This window comes from Labrus mixtus, chromosome 15 (assembly GCF_963584025.1).
Source record: "Labrus mixtus chromosome 15, fLabMix1.1, whole genome shotgun sequence".
NCBI lineage: Eukaryota > Metazoa > Chordata > Actinopteri > Labriformes > Labridae > Labrus > Labrus mixtus.
Window position 1 is genome coordinate 16,386,446 of NC_083626.1, and position 14,474 is coordinate 16,400,919.

Below are 14,474 nucleotides of genomic sequence, written 5' to 3' on the forward strand. Positions count from 1 at the left end.
CCAGATCTGGCCTCGATGGATCAGGCCTCTGGCAGAACCAACACCCGCAGGACCTGCCCTGATCCAGTAGGCCAAAGCTTTGTTAGCATTTCCTCTTTAAGACTCAGGAACAGCAATACATAGGCTGAGTAGAAACAAGCTTACGACATAAGTCTTTGATTTTTACAAGGCTGTCCTTAACAAATCCTAAAAAAGATAATATGGATAAAAAAAAGTTATGTTCAAACCCAAAGTAATAATGGACAATGAACCAACAGTAGACAGCACCTTTGGGAAATTTCTTTTAGAGAGTCTATTTAGATCTGTGGACTTATTCTTTGGTACCTTGGGAGAACATTTAGATTCAGGCCACTGCCTTCACCTCCCCCCGGTAGAGGGAATGTGCCGAGGCAAGCCTTAATGTACTGCTAAAAAAGAATCCAAGACTTCCGCTTGCAGTCAATAATGCATGTGACCCTGCATCCACCCCTCCCCTGCTGCTCTGACAGCAGTCGTTAGCATTACTCCGTTATATATGACAGCTTTGGCTAACTATCACAGCTTTACTGCTGCCATCATAATGAATAGGCATTTGTTAAGGTCAGGGGCTCCAACCAGTCCTGAACCCACCACACAGCATGTATACCACACAGGAACAATAGGCCAATCAAGCTGACAGCCAAATGAGGGGGATCGTTTATGAACTTTTGAGAGTGTAAACAAGCCGACGCCTTTGTCAGGAAAATCATAATAACGGGATGTGGGATAATGAAAGGGGGGTAGATGAGTGGAAATGGCAGAGAAATGGATTGGGCGGGAGGAAGGGGGCGGCTGATAAATTATGAAATAGGAATAGAAATTAAGTTGATTGAGGGACAAGCAGGACATTGAGTACATGTGTAAAACACACATGTTTAAGCAATGCTGACATCAATATCTTATGAAGTTAAGCTCATTCCTTTAATAAAAAGCTCATTTTATTGATTTGAGATGTAAAAGACCTTCTTCTTAAGGTACTGACATATTCAAATAAAATCCTAACCAAGTTTGTCTTTTAAAATCGGTTTTCAAATTGAGATTGATGATTTCTATCTCTGGACTCCAATTTCTTCTTCGCAAGTGCCATTTTTGTGTGTGAATATGAATCATCGCAGCCAAACTGACAGCTTCCAAATAGAAGTATACAGTTTATAAATATCTTGGACATAATACAAAAATATCATAGACAGTGGCTAGATGTGAACTAAGTAGCCTAACACCAGATTTCCTTTTGTTCGATGCAGGTTTAGCACAAATTGACAAATCAAATGAGCTTAGGGGAATTAAAGGCTGACTTGGAGCAGACCAGTATCTTACTAAATCAGGTTTTTACTGAGAATCAAAGCATTTGTAGTGATGACAGAGACCAGCAGAAACACATCAGGGATCTGCAATCAGACTCTTCTTCAAGGGCTAACACATCTAATCCAGTCACCACAGTCAGTCTTGTTAACTCTGTGTGCTCAGCTTTTAAACTGTCAGACACAGTGAAGACTCGTGAATGTCCACGTTTGTCTGTGAGCGTGTGTGTTTTCAGGGAGACAACAGGGCCTGCCTCTCTGACTGTGTCAGTTTAATTATTGCTGTCATCTCGTACCGAGCCCGGGCCTTGACAGTGTCTTTGGAAAAAAAAAAGTAATTTCCTCTCCCTTTTAAAACGGCATCATACACACTTGCAGGACCACCTATTGACAAAAAGAAGTGGCAGCTCATTTGAATTTAATGCTAGACACAAACACTTACTGATTGGTGTTGCATACATTCTCATACCTTTTCCAGCACCACAACAACAGCACAAAAAAATCCAACGACTAGAGTGTTCATTCTAATAATATGCTGTTATTGAAATTCACAGGAGTGAGATGCACCTACTTATCACTAATCTGTTTTCCTGATTGAAAAACAGCCCTCTACTATATACACAGTATTTTTTTACCTCGAGCTTCGACTCCTTTCCTCCTTCAAAATGAGTGCAGTAGATATAGCATTATTGTTTCCAATGTTTGATGGAATGCTTGCTCTCAAATTAAATGTCAGATTACAGATTTCACCAAGCACACATTGACATACCTGCGTACTCTCCCATTCAATGATTGACATTTGAAAAAGTCCTGACAAGACTGAATAGGTCAAAGGGCTAATATCTTAACACGTGTTGGCAGAGAGAACCATTAACGTCCCAGCATGCACACACAGATTCACACACCATCGACCACCAACAAAAGCTGGAAGTGTGTTTCTATGGACACATGCTTCACAGGAAGCGTCTGACATTTTCGTGGGGATGTGAGGCTAAGCGTTCAGACCTTTAGAGTGTTATTCTTTCTTTCCCCTCTTATCCTTCTTTTATTCCACCTTCCTCCTTATCTTTGTTTGTTCCTAAAGCATGCTTACAGCAGATTCACACACTGTTATTTTTTGTGTGCCTCTCAACACCCTGAGCCGGCCACATGGATCAGCACACATGCTCCTATATAGGCATGAAGGTTGCTTATTTGATTTTAAATTAAAGAACTGAATAAGTCCAGGCCAGAGAGGACACAGGGAAAATGTACGCATCAATCGATAGTCAAATGGAATCAGGCTATCAAAATTGATATGCAACCATACGCAGTGACCAGCTGTGTTGCTATGGTGAAGAAAATGATTGGCTGGGCTCTAGATTACAGTGTTCACTTCCCAAAACAGCCCTCCTGCACACACAGCAGCACACACACACACACACAGCCTCACACATGGCTCAGCTGAAATAAGCTGGCTGATTGCAGTAGTTTTACGGGTGAAGCCATTTGAATGGAAATGTGAAATGGAAGTGCATTACCAAAACATATAGCCCCCAGGACCAGCTGCGAATGAGAGAGATGACTTGCTATGATAACATATCGTATGCATCGCAGCTAGAAGTGGGAGGAAGTGCTTGTGTGTATGTGTGTGTGTTTGTGTGAGTAATTCCTGAGATTCAAGTTGTTACTCAGCGCCCAAAAAACCTTTTTCTACCTTCCTTCAACTTTAACCCATTTGAAAGCTTCTCCTCCAAGCTCCAAGTTATTTTTATTATTAATTATTATTACTTTTAGACTTAAGAATTTATTGAGCATCATTCCCAGTTTCCTCTGTGACAGACCACAGGCAGTAGGAGTTGGCACAGTAGCATCTTAAACCGTTATCACCAATACTGGAGACCATCAGGGCGGGGTCCTTGGCCCCTTTCCTTTAAAAATCTTTTTCACTTTATGCTGATTGTTTTGACTCTTAACATATAGTACTTCATAAACCCATACATGGTGTCACCCAAACCTGCCGACAGTCATCTGCATACTTCCCCCTAGTCTTTCAGTTTTCAACAAAGCAATGACGAACCTTTCACCTGTGTTGGCAAATGACATTCATCATCCACTCAGTTAGCTTACAGTACTTCTTTCTGGTTGCATATACAAAACTTTTAAATAGTAAAGAGCTCACTTTAGTAGGAGCTTTTTTCCTTCCGCCGTAATAACCCTGAACAAACTGCAATATTGACTCTGTTCAATGTTTTATATATATAAACTATGTATGTATGTACTGTATGTTGGTGCAATGTTACAAAATCTGCTAAATTGATTTGACACTTAACACAAAATAATTCAAACTTCAGCGAGAGCCCACACCGAAAATAATCAACAAAACATCATAAAAAATCCATACTGACTTACCTCTAAATATAGAAAAAATAAATCAGAATTATTTACAATATTTACAACGATACACATAATCTCAAAAAAATGATTTGCCTGACGCTTTCAGTTACAATACACAAGCTCTCACTGCGAAGTGAGGAGGAAGATGCCGGTGTATCAGTTTGCTGCTCCGTTTTGCTCCATTAGCTCTCATCCAATCACGCTCAGACAGGCAGCACCAGCTCCTGTCCAATCAGCAACAGGCGCACAATGTCAGTTCAAAGCACAAAAAGCGGTACAGGCTCAACTGAAAAAAAAACAACAGCAAACCCCACCGAGGCAGAATATTCTAATAATAATAACATTAATATAAACACACACAAAAACACAAATGACTCACAGTTATAACAACATATAAAAGCATGACAGATTGATTAAGAAACGACTAATCAATTTAAAGCCCTTACAGTCCACTTATGCAATTCATTAATACTTATAAAGGGACTCTGAAACTTGTATTTTTCAATGATTAACTGTCATCTAAGACAGTGACATGTTGTCTTCTTTAGAAATAAAGCTGTTATTAAAAATGAGAGAGGTTGAGAGAATTGAAGAAAGAGAGAGAGAGAGAGAGAGGGAAGGCAGACCGATCCCTGCATCAGCCTACAGGCACACATAGCAGACAGTATCACCAAGAGGGAGATGACAGTGGTGTGTATCTGTGTGAGTTTGTGTGTCTGTGTCAGTAAGAGTGTGCATGTGTAAAACAGTATGGCGTGATGATGGAGTTTGTTGTGGTAGTGTCCAAAGAACCTGAGGCAATCATTACCTCTGTTGCTGAACCATTTAGGAAAACAGCCTCTTTTAATAAATGGCCACATGTCTGTCCGCTGTTTCTGCTTGTGTGTATGTGTGTTTGTGTGTGTGTGTGCGTGCGTGTGTGTGTGTGTGTGTGTGTGTGTGTGTGTGTGTGTGTGCACGCGTGCACGTGTGTGTGTGTGTGTGTGTGTGTGTGTGTGTGTGTGTGTGTACCATGAAGGGTTGTAGAGTTGCTCTAAGGGGGAATTCTAAAGCCAGTTGTAAAGCTGCTCACTGTATATCCGGTTTTCTGCCTATTATTTTCATCCACTAATCAATTCAATTTGGTGCTCAAACTATTTTTTTTCTCCTCCTCTCTGTCCTTCTCCCCTCTCTCCCCTGCCTACCCTCCTCCAGAGGCTGGTGGAGGCAGCAGAGGAAGCCCACCTACAGCACGAGGAGGATCCAGACCTGCAGGTACATTACACATGTCCTATCTACACTGTATTCTTTCTGAGCACACAGACATGATCACGATCGACACGCTCCTTCCCTGTTCCTGTAACGCCATTATTTCAATCCTGCTGAAAATAATTTGCGACAGTGTTTCGGAGATAGGACCTCCCAAAGACAACAGAAGAGAGACAGAGGAGAAAAGGCAGGAATCTTGTTCTGTTGTCTGTTTTAGTACAGTAGGGGCCAGATTTACTAAGCTCCCAAGTAAAGAGTACTAAATTGCGTGTTCACTCCAAAAAATTGCACGTTTGGTTGGTGGGCGTTTTGCGGGTGATCTACTAAGAAAATTTGCACGAATGACACCAGGTGCAAACCTTGTGGAGGCGGTACTATTTAAGTTAGGCTTTTGAGTGTTCTACTGGTTTACATCACAGAGAGTTTGGACAGAAAGCAGGATGACTGCAAGCACAAAATAGGTATTAGTGGGAGAGGCAAATAAACGCACAATACTTTCGAGTTATAGGAGATAAATCTCAATATTACAAAGAAACATTTTGTTATAAGAAAACCTTGGCATTAGACAGGGCCTCTCTTTTCTTCCCTTAATGTTAAGAATGAAGTGTCATACATTGCGCAGGAGGTGCGAGCTGTGTCCTCTGTGGCACGGGCGCTCTACACTCAGGCCGTTGTTGCGCACCAGACAGCTGGCCAGCGCTGTGTCTGATCGGACATAAATGCCGTGGAAAGAGGTATCGAAGACGGGGGTACAAACAGTGGTGAGGTACCCTAATCCAAGCGCCCTACAGATTAGCAGCAGCGGGCTTTAAAGGGAGGTGACGAGCGCATTATGGAGAGGAGCGCAATGTTGGCGAAAAGAGGGAAATAGGAAGACATAAATGTCAATGTTGAAATTCTATACAATGCAGAGGCTGTGAATGTTCAGTTTTCTTTGGCTATATGGCAACAATAGCCTGTAGTTTAATCATGGTGTTCCTCTTCCTTAACGAGTAGAATATTGAATCAAATAAAAAAATAAATGCATGCCATTTATTTTTCTGTCATTTGAAACATGTAAACACGCGATCTTTATGCCTTCTTTTGTTGTGCCTGTGTCTCCTCCTAACTACAATAACAGCAGCCTGATGTGCATACCTCTGTGCTCCTTGATTAGCACGTTCCTTTCAAAGGTGTTAAATACAGACACCGTCACAATCACCGCAATTTTTGCCAGGCTTGGTAAATCGCAATGCGTGTATTAACTTAACTTGTTTGCATTTTCTCCTCCCAGTGTTTTGCACTTTAGGGCAGAAACGCCCCATATTGCATATTCATTAAGGCAAACGTACTAAAAGGACAATGCGTGTTGTTTTGCTCATTTGAAAGAAGCAATCCTCACTGCGTGCCATGTATATTTACATTCCCACTGGGCAAACATGAACCCAAGAAGTTATTTGAACCCTTTTTTTAAAAAAATTATTATTATTATTGGGTATAGAGCAAGACTCCCCCTTAACAAAAAGTCATCGCCTGCTCAGAGCAGAATTAGCTATTAGCGTGTAGCAAACTGGTGAGGATGCTGGATTTTACCTGGTTCAAGTACATCGATAAGGTGAATAGTTTTGCATAGATCCTGAGGACAGCTGTTTACAGTAATTAAATGAATGTTGTATTTGTTGTGTCACAAAAAAAAAAGGTTTTGAAATTCAAGACATTTTTTCTACCTTCAAGTTTTTCACTAAGCTTTGATTTAACTGTTGAAAATGTTTAGAAATGAGCTTAATCATGAAATGATGCAAAACCTTTACGCTGAACCCGAATTCATGTTAAATGGTAAGAGTTCAAATATGTTTTTTGTTACATCATTTTGTTCATGGTTTTGTAATTAATGTAGGCCTTTAATTGGTACCCTGAGTAACTAAGTGATAGACCTAACTGTCTGTATAGTAGCAAATTTTGATCATCATATGACTTTTTGGCCTTCAATTGTGCAGCAAGGAAACCATACATGTGTTGTTTATTGGATTGTGCGAGACAGTGTTACACATAAACTATTCAATCTATAACCTTTAGAAGACATGGTTGTTTTTGCTCTATTTGATCAAACTTAACCCTTTCATTCACTCGGTTTAACTTAAAACACAACGTTTGAGAAATCTAAACCGTAAATTATTTAGGGTATGATATCGCCGTCAAATTCCTCCTCAAAAAGTAAACACATCTTAAACTGTTTTTCTGTGAGCCCTCACCGTCACTTCTGCAGACTTTGGGAAATGCATTCAGCTAATCATATCTGCATACACACCCCCAAACCCAGCCTCTGCTCACTGGTTCTGCCTCAAATCCATTTGAGCAGCTTTAATTTTTAGAGTGCAGCTTTATACAGTGTGTATGTATATATGTATGAGTGTGTGTGTGTGTGTGTATGTGTATGTGTGTGTATGAGATAGAGAGAGAGAAAGAAAGAGATTGTGCGCTTGTGATGTTTCCCCTGAGTGTGCTGCACATCATGCTCATCTCAGAACGGAGTTTATGAAAGTAGGAGGAGCAGCAACAATAAGTTGAGTTTTTAAAGCGGAAATATGATGCTAAGCCGACTTGGAAGTATTTTCTGCTAAACTACTTATAAAGTCTGTGGCGTGTGTGTGTGTGTGTGTGTGTGTTTTTATGTGTGTGTGTGCCTGTGTCTCTGCCTGTGGCGACGAGTGTGTGTTTACTCTGTCAGCTTTTTAAGGCATTACAGTGAATGTCCTGAGGTTTTCTGCTGTCATGGGCCATTAAGGAGGATCAATTACTAAATTCAACCACTGACTGCTGTCCAGCCTTGAATCTTCCTCTCATAGTAACCTTTTTCCCCCCAATGGTCCGTCTGATTATTCTCACACTCTGCAATAGTTCACCTTGAAACTCCTTGATGTTTTAAAATGTAGCAAGAATAATATACAGTATGTAGGTCATTTCGGATCAGCTAATGCATTTTTGTTTTATATTTGTGTAGAAAACTTTCTTGATGGTCAGAACAAAAAGTGAACTAAGTGAAGCAAAAAAATCTGTCCAAAAAACAATATTCTGTGTCTATATTTGCTAAAACTTCAGCACATTAAGTGATAGAGTAATCACTAGAGGAGATTTAGTTCAACTAAAGTTTTGTTTGATGTTTGAAAGGTAAGCTTTTATACTTTACATATCGTTTAAGCCCATATGACTCATAGAGGTAGCCTGTCAACACTCACTACTCTGCACTGAAAGTACGAGTTCCATATGTAAAACAAAATATACCAAGGACACTGCTGGAGCAACAGATACTAACAGATAGGCTATAAAAAATGTGTTGTATTTCATTAGAAAATTCCTCTAGTTTGCATGTTAATAAATCTGCCTTCCTACTTGCCAAGTATACAACAACAATTTTGCATGATTTTGTGGACAGACGTTTGTGTTTCTGCATCAATGTGTCACTTGTGGACACTCGTCTGTGTGTGTTTGTGCTGTTTTCATATGCTGCTGGAGGGGTAGCAACACTGTGTGGGCTCGCAGCGGTGCTTTATGCCAGTAATTACTTGGCCGTGATGAGATGAACCCAGTGAAGTCAGAGTCCTTTTGTTTCAGCTTTAATGACACAGCTACAGTACAGAGCGAGCTGATGATGACTGATAGAGAGCATACGGTATATATACGTATATGCATATAGTGTAAGAGAGTTTCAGGATGTCTAGGAAAGAGTGAGAACCTATTTGCTAGTAGATTATGCTTATTTTATCATGCTATTTCACAATGCTAGTTGCTATTATGCCAAACAACATAGGCACAAGAGAGGAAGGACAATATGGAAGGTGAGAGGGAAAAAAGAGGAGCAAATTAAAGTATCATGAATTAACCAGATGCTTGTTAGCATGGATTCATAATCTCTTTAATCACAGATTTACGAGAGAGTTTTTTCTCTCTCTTTACAGTGCTTTAGATCTGCAGCAAAGGCTGTTGTGATACCTTTTTTTCCCTCTTCTCCATACCTATTAAATTCTGTAGTGGAGTATTGGCTTTCGTGTACTGTGTACCCCTCCAATACCAGGGCTGCTGAAATCTTTTTAGGGGTGTAACAGTTCACAGAGGATACCATTTGGTTCATACCTCGGTTTTAGCGTCACGTTTTGGTAAAAAGCAACTAAAGTCCCGGATGTGTATTTCTAAGTTTCTCTCATTGATTTCTAACTGAATGTAGTGCAAGTTACAGTTTGCTCCATCTAATGTGATTGAGAACTTCCTTTGTATGTTGGTGCAGCCTTTAATAAACTTTGGACAAAAAAGAGAGGAAAATAAAACAAAATGATGAAAAATAAAAAGGCAACAAGGAAATAATAAATATCTCCTCATTTGAAAATATAAAATACATACTATGTAAAATACAAGACAAAATAGAGTACATGTGTTTAGGAGTATTGCATTATATTTATAATTTATGGAGTGTGTGATCCCCTGGCTTTAAGTGTCAGGGGAGGTCCCTCCATCTGTTGTCAGTGGCAGCGGGTGGAGCGGTTGCAGCTTGGACACTTTTATTACACACTTGAAGCCGGGGTCGTCTACTACTGCATATGCCAACATCGTCTTCAAAAATGTTTTAGATTCGCTGATGTCCGTGTCACTCTGTGCATTCACATCCAGAGGCTTTTTAAAAACAGCAGGGTTAAGTTCTTAGATACCTGTAGTCTTTCGCCTAGCTTTGTGGATTGGCACATCTGGGTGATGACGTCGAACAGTCATGAGCATGTTCGATGTGTTTCAACAGACTTACTACACTTTGAACCCGAAGTGTCCCCACACAACTGATTTTAACAAAGCAGATGGGTGTTGTAGCTACACTGTGTCATCTTGCTACTTTATATATCACTTCTTCTGTGGGTGTTTTGTTGTGTCTGTTTTCTTCTTCTTCTTCTTTGGTTGTTTAAAAGGGCTCAGCAGACGAGCATTACCACCACCTGGATTGGGATGTGGCTACTTCCATGTGTGATTACCTTTTTTTTCCACTCAGAAGTATTTGTCATATGACTTGGTATTCACCCGTAGTTAAGCAGGTTTTGCTTTACCTCTTGGCAAATTATGTGGCAGCCATTTTTTGTGTTTTGGATTACCTGAAAATTAATTGAAATATTCCAGCTTTTTTTTTTGTTGACATCTCAAACTGCTTTCATTTTTTGGTTGCTTGTTTCTAGGCATGAATATTAATACATATTATGTTTGTGGGCGCTCTACACTTCCACCTGTGTATGTGTGCATGTGTTTGTGTTTATACAGCTCTGACGGTGGCATTTCTAATGGCGCCTTTCAATGCACAACATGGCGAATAGATGGTAATTATCACAAGCTGGGCTAAAAATACCATCTCAACGCTGTAGGGTGAAACCTCCTCCATCACTATTCGGGGTTTATTATAAAATGTTTGTGTGTTTTTTTTTTTTTTTTTTGCCACTGGATACATATTTGGCTGGCAGCGGTTTGATAGGAATTTCCTTATCTATCCTTTCCAGAGCTCTTTTGCTTCCATGTGAAATTGGCACAGTAATCTGCTGCGATTTTCCTCCCTTGCTCTTTTACCCGCAACGCTCACGTACTGTAAATAGGAAAACGGAGAGCAGTCTCTCATGCCCTCTGCAGCCAATGAAATCCTTCCTTGGAGGTTGGAGACAAACTGCCAATTGCCAGGCTTGATGTTCACTGAAAATGTAGCCCCAGTCTGCAGGGAGCAACCGGAGAGAAATGCTTAATCTTTTTTTTTTTTTTTTTCTCATCCTCTTTTGTTCTCGTACCCTGCTCTCTGAGGTACTATCATAGAGAGCAGAGAGGTGGCCGCATGCTTGTTGATTTGCCAATTTGCTCTTCTTATTATGGACTCAAATTATTTGACCCTGAGTTTTTTCCCAGTTTATACCCAACACATCTTCTTCTTCACCGTCCTGTTGCATGCACTGACAGAGACTCAAATGCTTTGGTCATTTATTCAAGAGTTGACTGTCCAACATACGATGCTCAATGTACCACACACAATGACTACTTCCTTATACAAAGCATATCATGTTTCACCTGCATTACATCTCCTTAAGCTCAAAGACTCAAAGGAGAAGATTTCAAAAAGGTTCACTACAGACAGATGCATGACCACCTCCAAAAATGGAGTTGACAAGCCTCGATAAAGACCGAGTTTTAGAAAGTAGAAAAGGAAAATATTTTCAAAGTAAAAGTCAGAGAAAATTAAGTTTTTAACTAAAAAAAAAAGGGCTTGTTTTTTAGAATAACTTGCAGTAAACCTAAAACTACCATCACTGCACTTTTCAGAGAAGTTGGAAGTCAAGCAGTTTGTTTGGACATCAAAGAGTAATTGCACAACTTAATGCATCCCACATCCCACAGTGAGCTAACTCTTACGCAGTATTTTATACATTATAAACTAATAACGCAGATGCTTTGATGAGACAACTGAAAGTTAAAACAAAATTGTCTTACTTGACATACTTCCCCCAGATCACTTCTTAGAGTTCTCCTTGGGTCTATGGGAGAGTCCAGATGGAAAGTAGCCGCAATCATCAAATGAATTATTAATTTCCTCTGGACATTATACTGCTGTTTACACAGAAATATATTGAAAAAAAGCTTTAATGGCATTCAACTTTATACCAGTATACAACTGAATGTAACTAATCTACACTTATTAGATGTGTTGAATCTATAAGAAGCAACAATTTTAATATCTAGAATAGAACTCTGGATGGAAACAGTTTAAGTTATCAACACTGATAAAAATGTCGTTCTTTGGTTGTTCTCTAACACACACACACACACACACACACACACACACACACACACACACACACACACACACACACACACACACACACACACACACACACTGCTGCCTCAGTATTGTTCTTAGGTGTGAAATAATCCTTACAGCTCTGGGTAACTGCTTTAGATTTTAGTCATGTTTTTCTTCAGAGTGGGTGTGAACTCTGAGTACAACATGCATGAAAAAGGCTTTTTTTCAGCATGGTTTATGAACCCCAACTTGGCCTCTCCTCCAACTTTACTTCCTCAATGTGCTGTCTTGTTTGCTCACTGATTACTTGTATCTGTGCCCCCTAGTTGTTTTCCAGTTACATTTCCACACTCTGGGAGTGCTGCCTCGCCTCTTTCCAAAGCGTGGAGAAAGCGCGTGGGGAGGAGGGTGAATAAAAGAGGGGCGCCGAAGAGATGAGAGTTAAAAGTGAACACCAGAGGGGGAGGGGGGGGCGTCACGGTCAACCCACTGCATCACATTTGGCCTCCTCTCTGACTCCTCTCTCTCTATTTGCCCCTTGAGGATGTTGACTCACTGTTGTGCTCTTTGCAGTAAGAGTGTTTATGAAAATCAACAGGATTGATATTTGTGCAGCGTGCATGTGGGTCACACTCTTACGTTCTGTTTGTGTACAGGTGCATGTCGTAGACCGAGGTGCACATAATCATAGTTATGATAATAACATTATATACAGCAGCTTTAAAAACAAAAGTTTTACAGTGCTTTGACAGAAGATGCTTACATAAGAACAAAGCATAAGAACCCTAACAACTGTAAAATAATCTAAGATGTGCCTTTAAGACAAATGCGACTTGTACTCCGTGCTTCCATTACTTTTAAAGCCAGTATGCCCTTTTCCTCAAGAAGACACGCATTCAAAAAGAAAACTCATACTAGTTAGTAGTTATTCTCCAGCAGCTTGTATGAAAATCCATGAATGAAATGTCTAAACAGATGCAACTCAGTGTTAAAGGTGCAGTATGTGGATTTGGTAGTGAAATTTGAAAGTTGGAGAAGTGAAACAATTCTATGCTATATTTTCTGAACTAAATACACAAACTTTACTCAAAGGAAAAATGGTTCCCTGGAACACTGCTCAGAGCTTAAAAGCGACCAGGAGAGTTAAGGCTTCACTGTTGCCGGCTCCCCCACCATAACTTCTGGCGTAGCATTTTAACTTTAAACAGTGTTCCAGGGATCACATTTTCCTCTGAGGACAGTTTGTGATAGAGTTATGAACACATACCACAGAATCTGTACACTTCTTTGACTTTCACATTTCTCTACCAAAACTCCACAGCGCACCTTTAAAAAGACAGATACTCGACTCACTACTAGCTGGGAAATATCAGTGTTTCAACTGTGACTTGATATAAAACATGACTGCATCTGTCTCACTCAACACTCAGAAAGATTGTGAGTGTGTCGACAACACTTTCCTACTACGGCTGTTGCAGTTTGTTTTTTTTACATGATACTTAAATAAAGTTTAATCTTACACAAAATATATTGTTTCAAAAACTCATATTTTACAGTTAAAAGTATATTTTGATTGAAGAGAGATATTCAAGAAAATAAATGTAGGGAAAAGCTTGATGAGAAAGAATAAAGAAAATACAACTTGTTCAAAAACCTGAGAAGTTTGAGCTGCTTCTTTTTATCTCGTGAGCATCCATTGGTGAGGCTAAACTTTAAGTAGTTAAAGAAACCTGCGTCACTTGTTTCTGTAGACTTTACTATCTGATTACTCTCAAACCTTTGTTCATGATTCATGCATTCATTCAATCAAAGATAGTAAACATACAGCAGTGTTTTCCCACACATAGACGATACCTGGACAGGCTGCACGCTCTATCTCTCCCCCCGCTCTCTCTCTCTCTCTCTCTCTCTCTCTCTCTCTCTCTCTCTTTCTCTCTCTCACTCTCTCTCTCTCTCTCTCTCTCTCTCTCTCTCTCTCTCTCTCTCTCTCTCTCTCTCTCTCTCCTCATGGCTCCGTGCCAAACTGAAGTTTCTCATGGCTTAAAAATGTATATGTACAGCTGCTTGCTGCTGATGCTGTGCTGCACACCTATAAATAAGGGAATATCGAGTGGAACTTTTCAAAATGCGAGGCGTATTAGTTTTGATTGCCACCGCCCAGGTATCTCGTCATTCTGTGGGAAACACTAATACAGTTAATGTGCAGGACGTCACAGAAGAGAGAATGATTTATACTAAAGTTGGAACTATGTATTTTTGTCAGTGGACTAATTGCAATGTGTTTTATTGTGATTAAGTTAAACTTTCACAGAATGTTGGAATAGTGAACATTAGTCATTCTGATGAGGACATTAAGTATTTAAACAATTTAAATAATTGCACTTCCCTGTAGTATCTGTTTAAATTAGTATTCCTCCTTACATTTTGACACATTTGTTAAGCACTTTGTTAGAATGCTGACAAAAGCAATTAACAACAAAACAAACCAAAGCAAGAAGGATCCTATGATAATAGTTCAATTCAATTATCAAAAATGTATCTCCTTCATAAAATACGCTACCACCTTAAAGCCAACCATTTTTGGGGTCTATGTTTTGCAGCAGGTAGCTGAAATATGTTCCAGTTTTTTTACCTCCTGTAACCCCTCCTCGTTCTCTCCCTCTGTGTCTGAAGCAAACGGAGTGAGTGGGCGCTGATAACACATGTGCGATCTCTTAGCGTAATGCACTGCAGCGTTAAAGATC

The 14,474-nt window shown here is 39.8% G+C and overlaps 1 protein-coding gene across 2 annotated transcripts in view; it reads left to right on the forward strand.

Moving 5' to 3' along the window:
• cacna2d3a (calcium channel, voltage-dependent, alpha 2/delta subunit 3a) overlaps positions 1–14,474 on the forward strand; it is a 113,673-nt gene that overhangs the window by 28,378 nt on the left and 70,821 nt on the right. For both annotated transcript variants that reach the window (XM_061056889.1, XM_061056890.1), the window contains exon 4: positions 4,890–4,949. In XM_061056889.1, the coding sequence (XP_060912872.1) occupies positions 4,890–4,949 (60 nt within the window). The remainder of the gene's footprint in view (positions 1–4,889; positions 4,950–14,474) is intronic.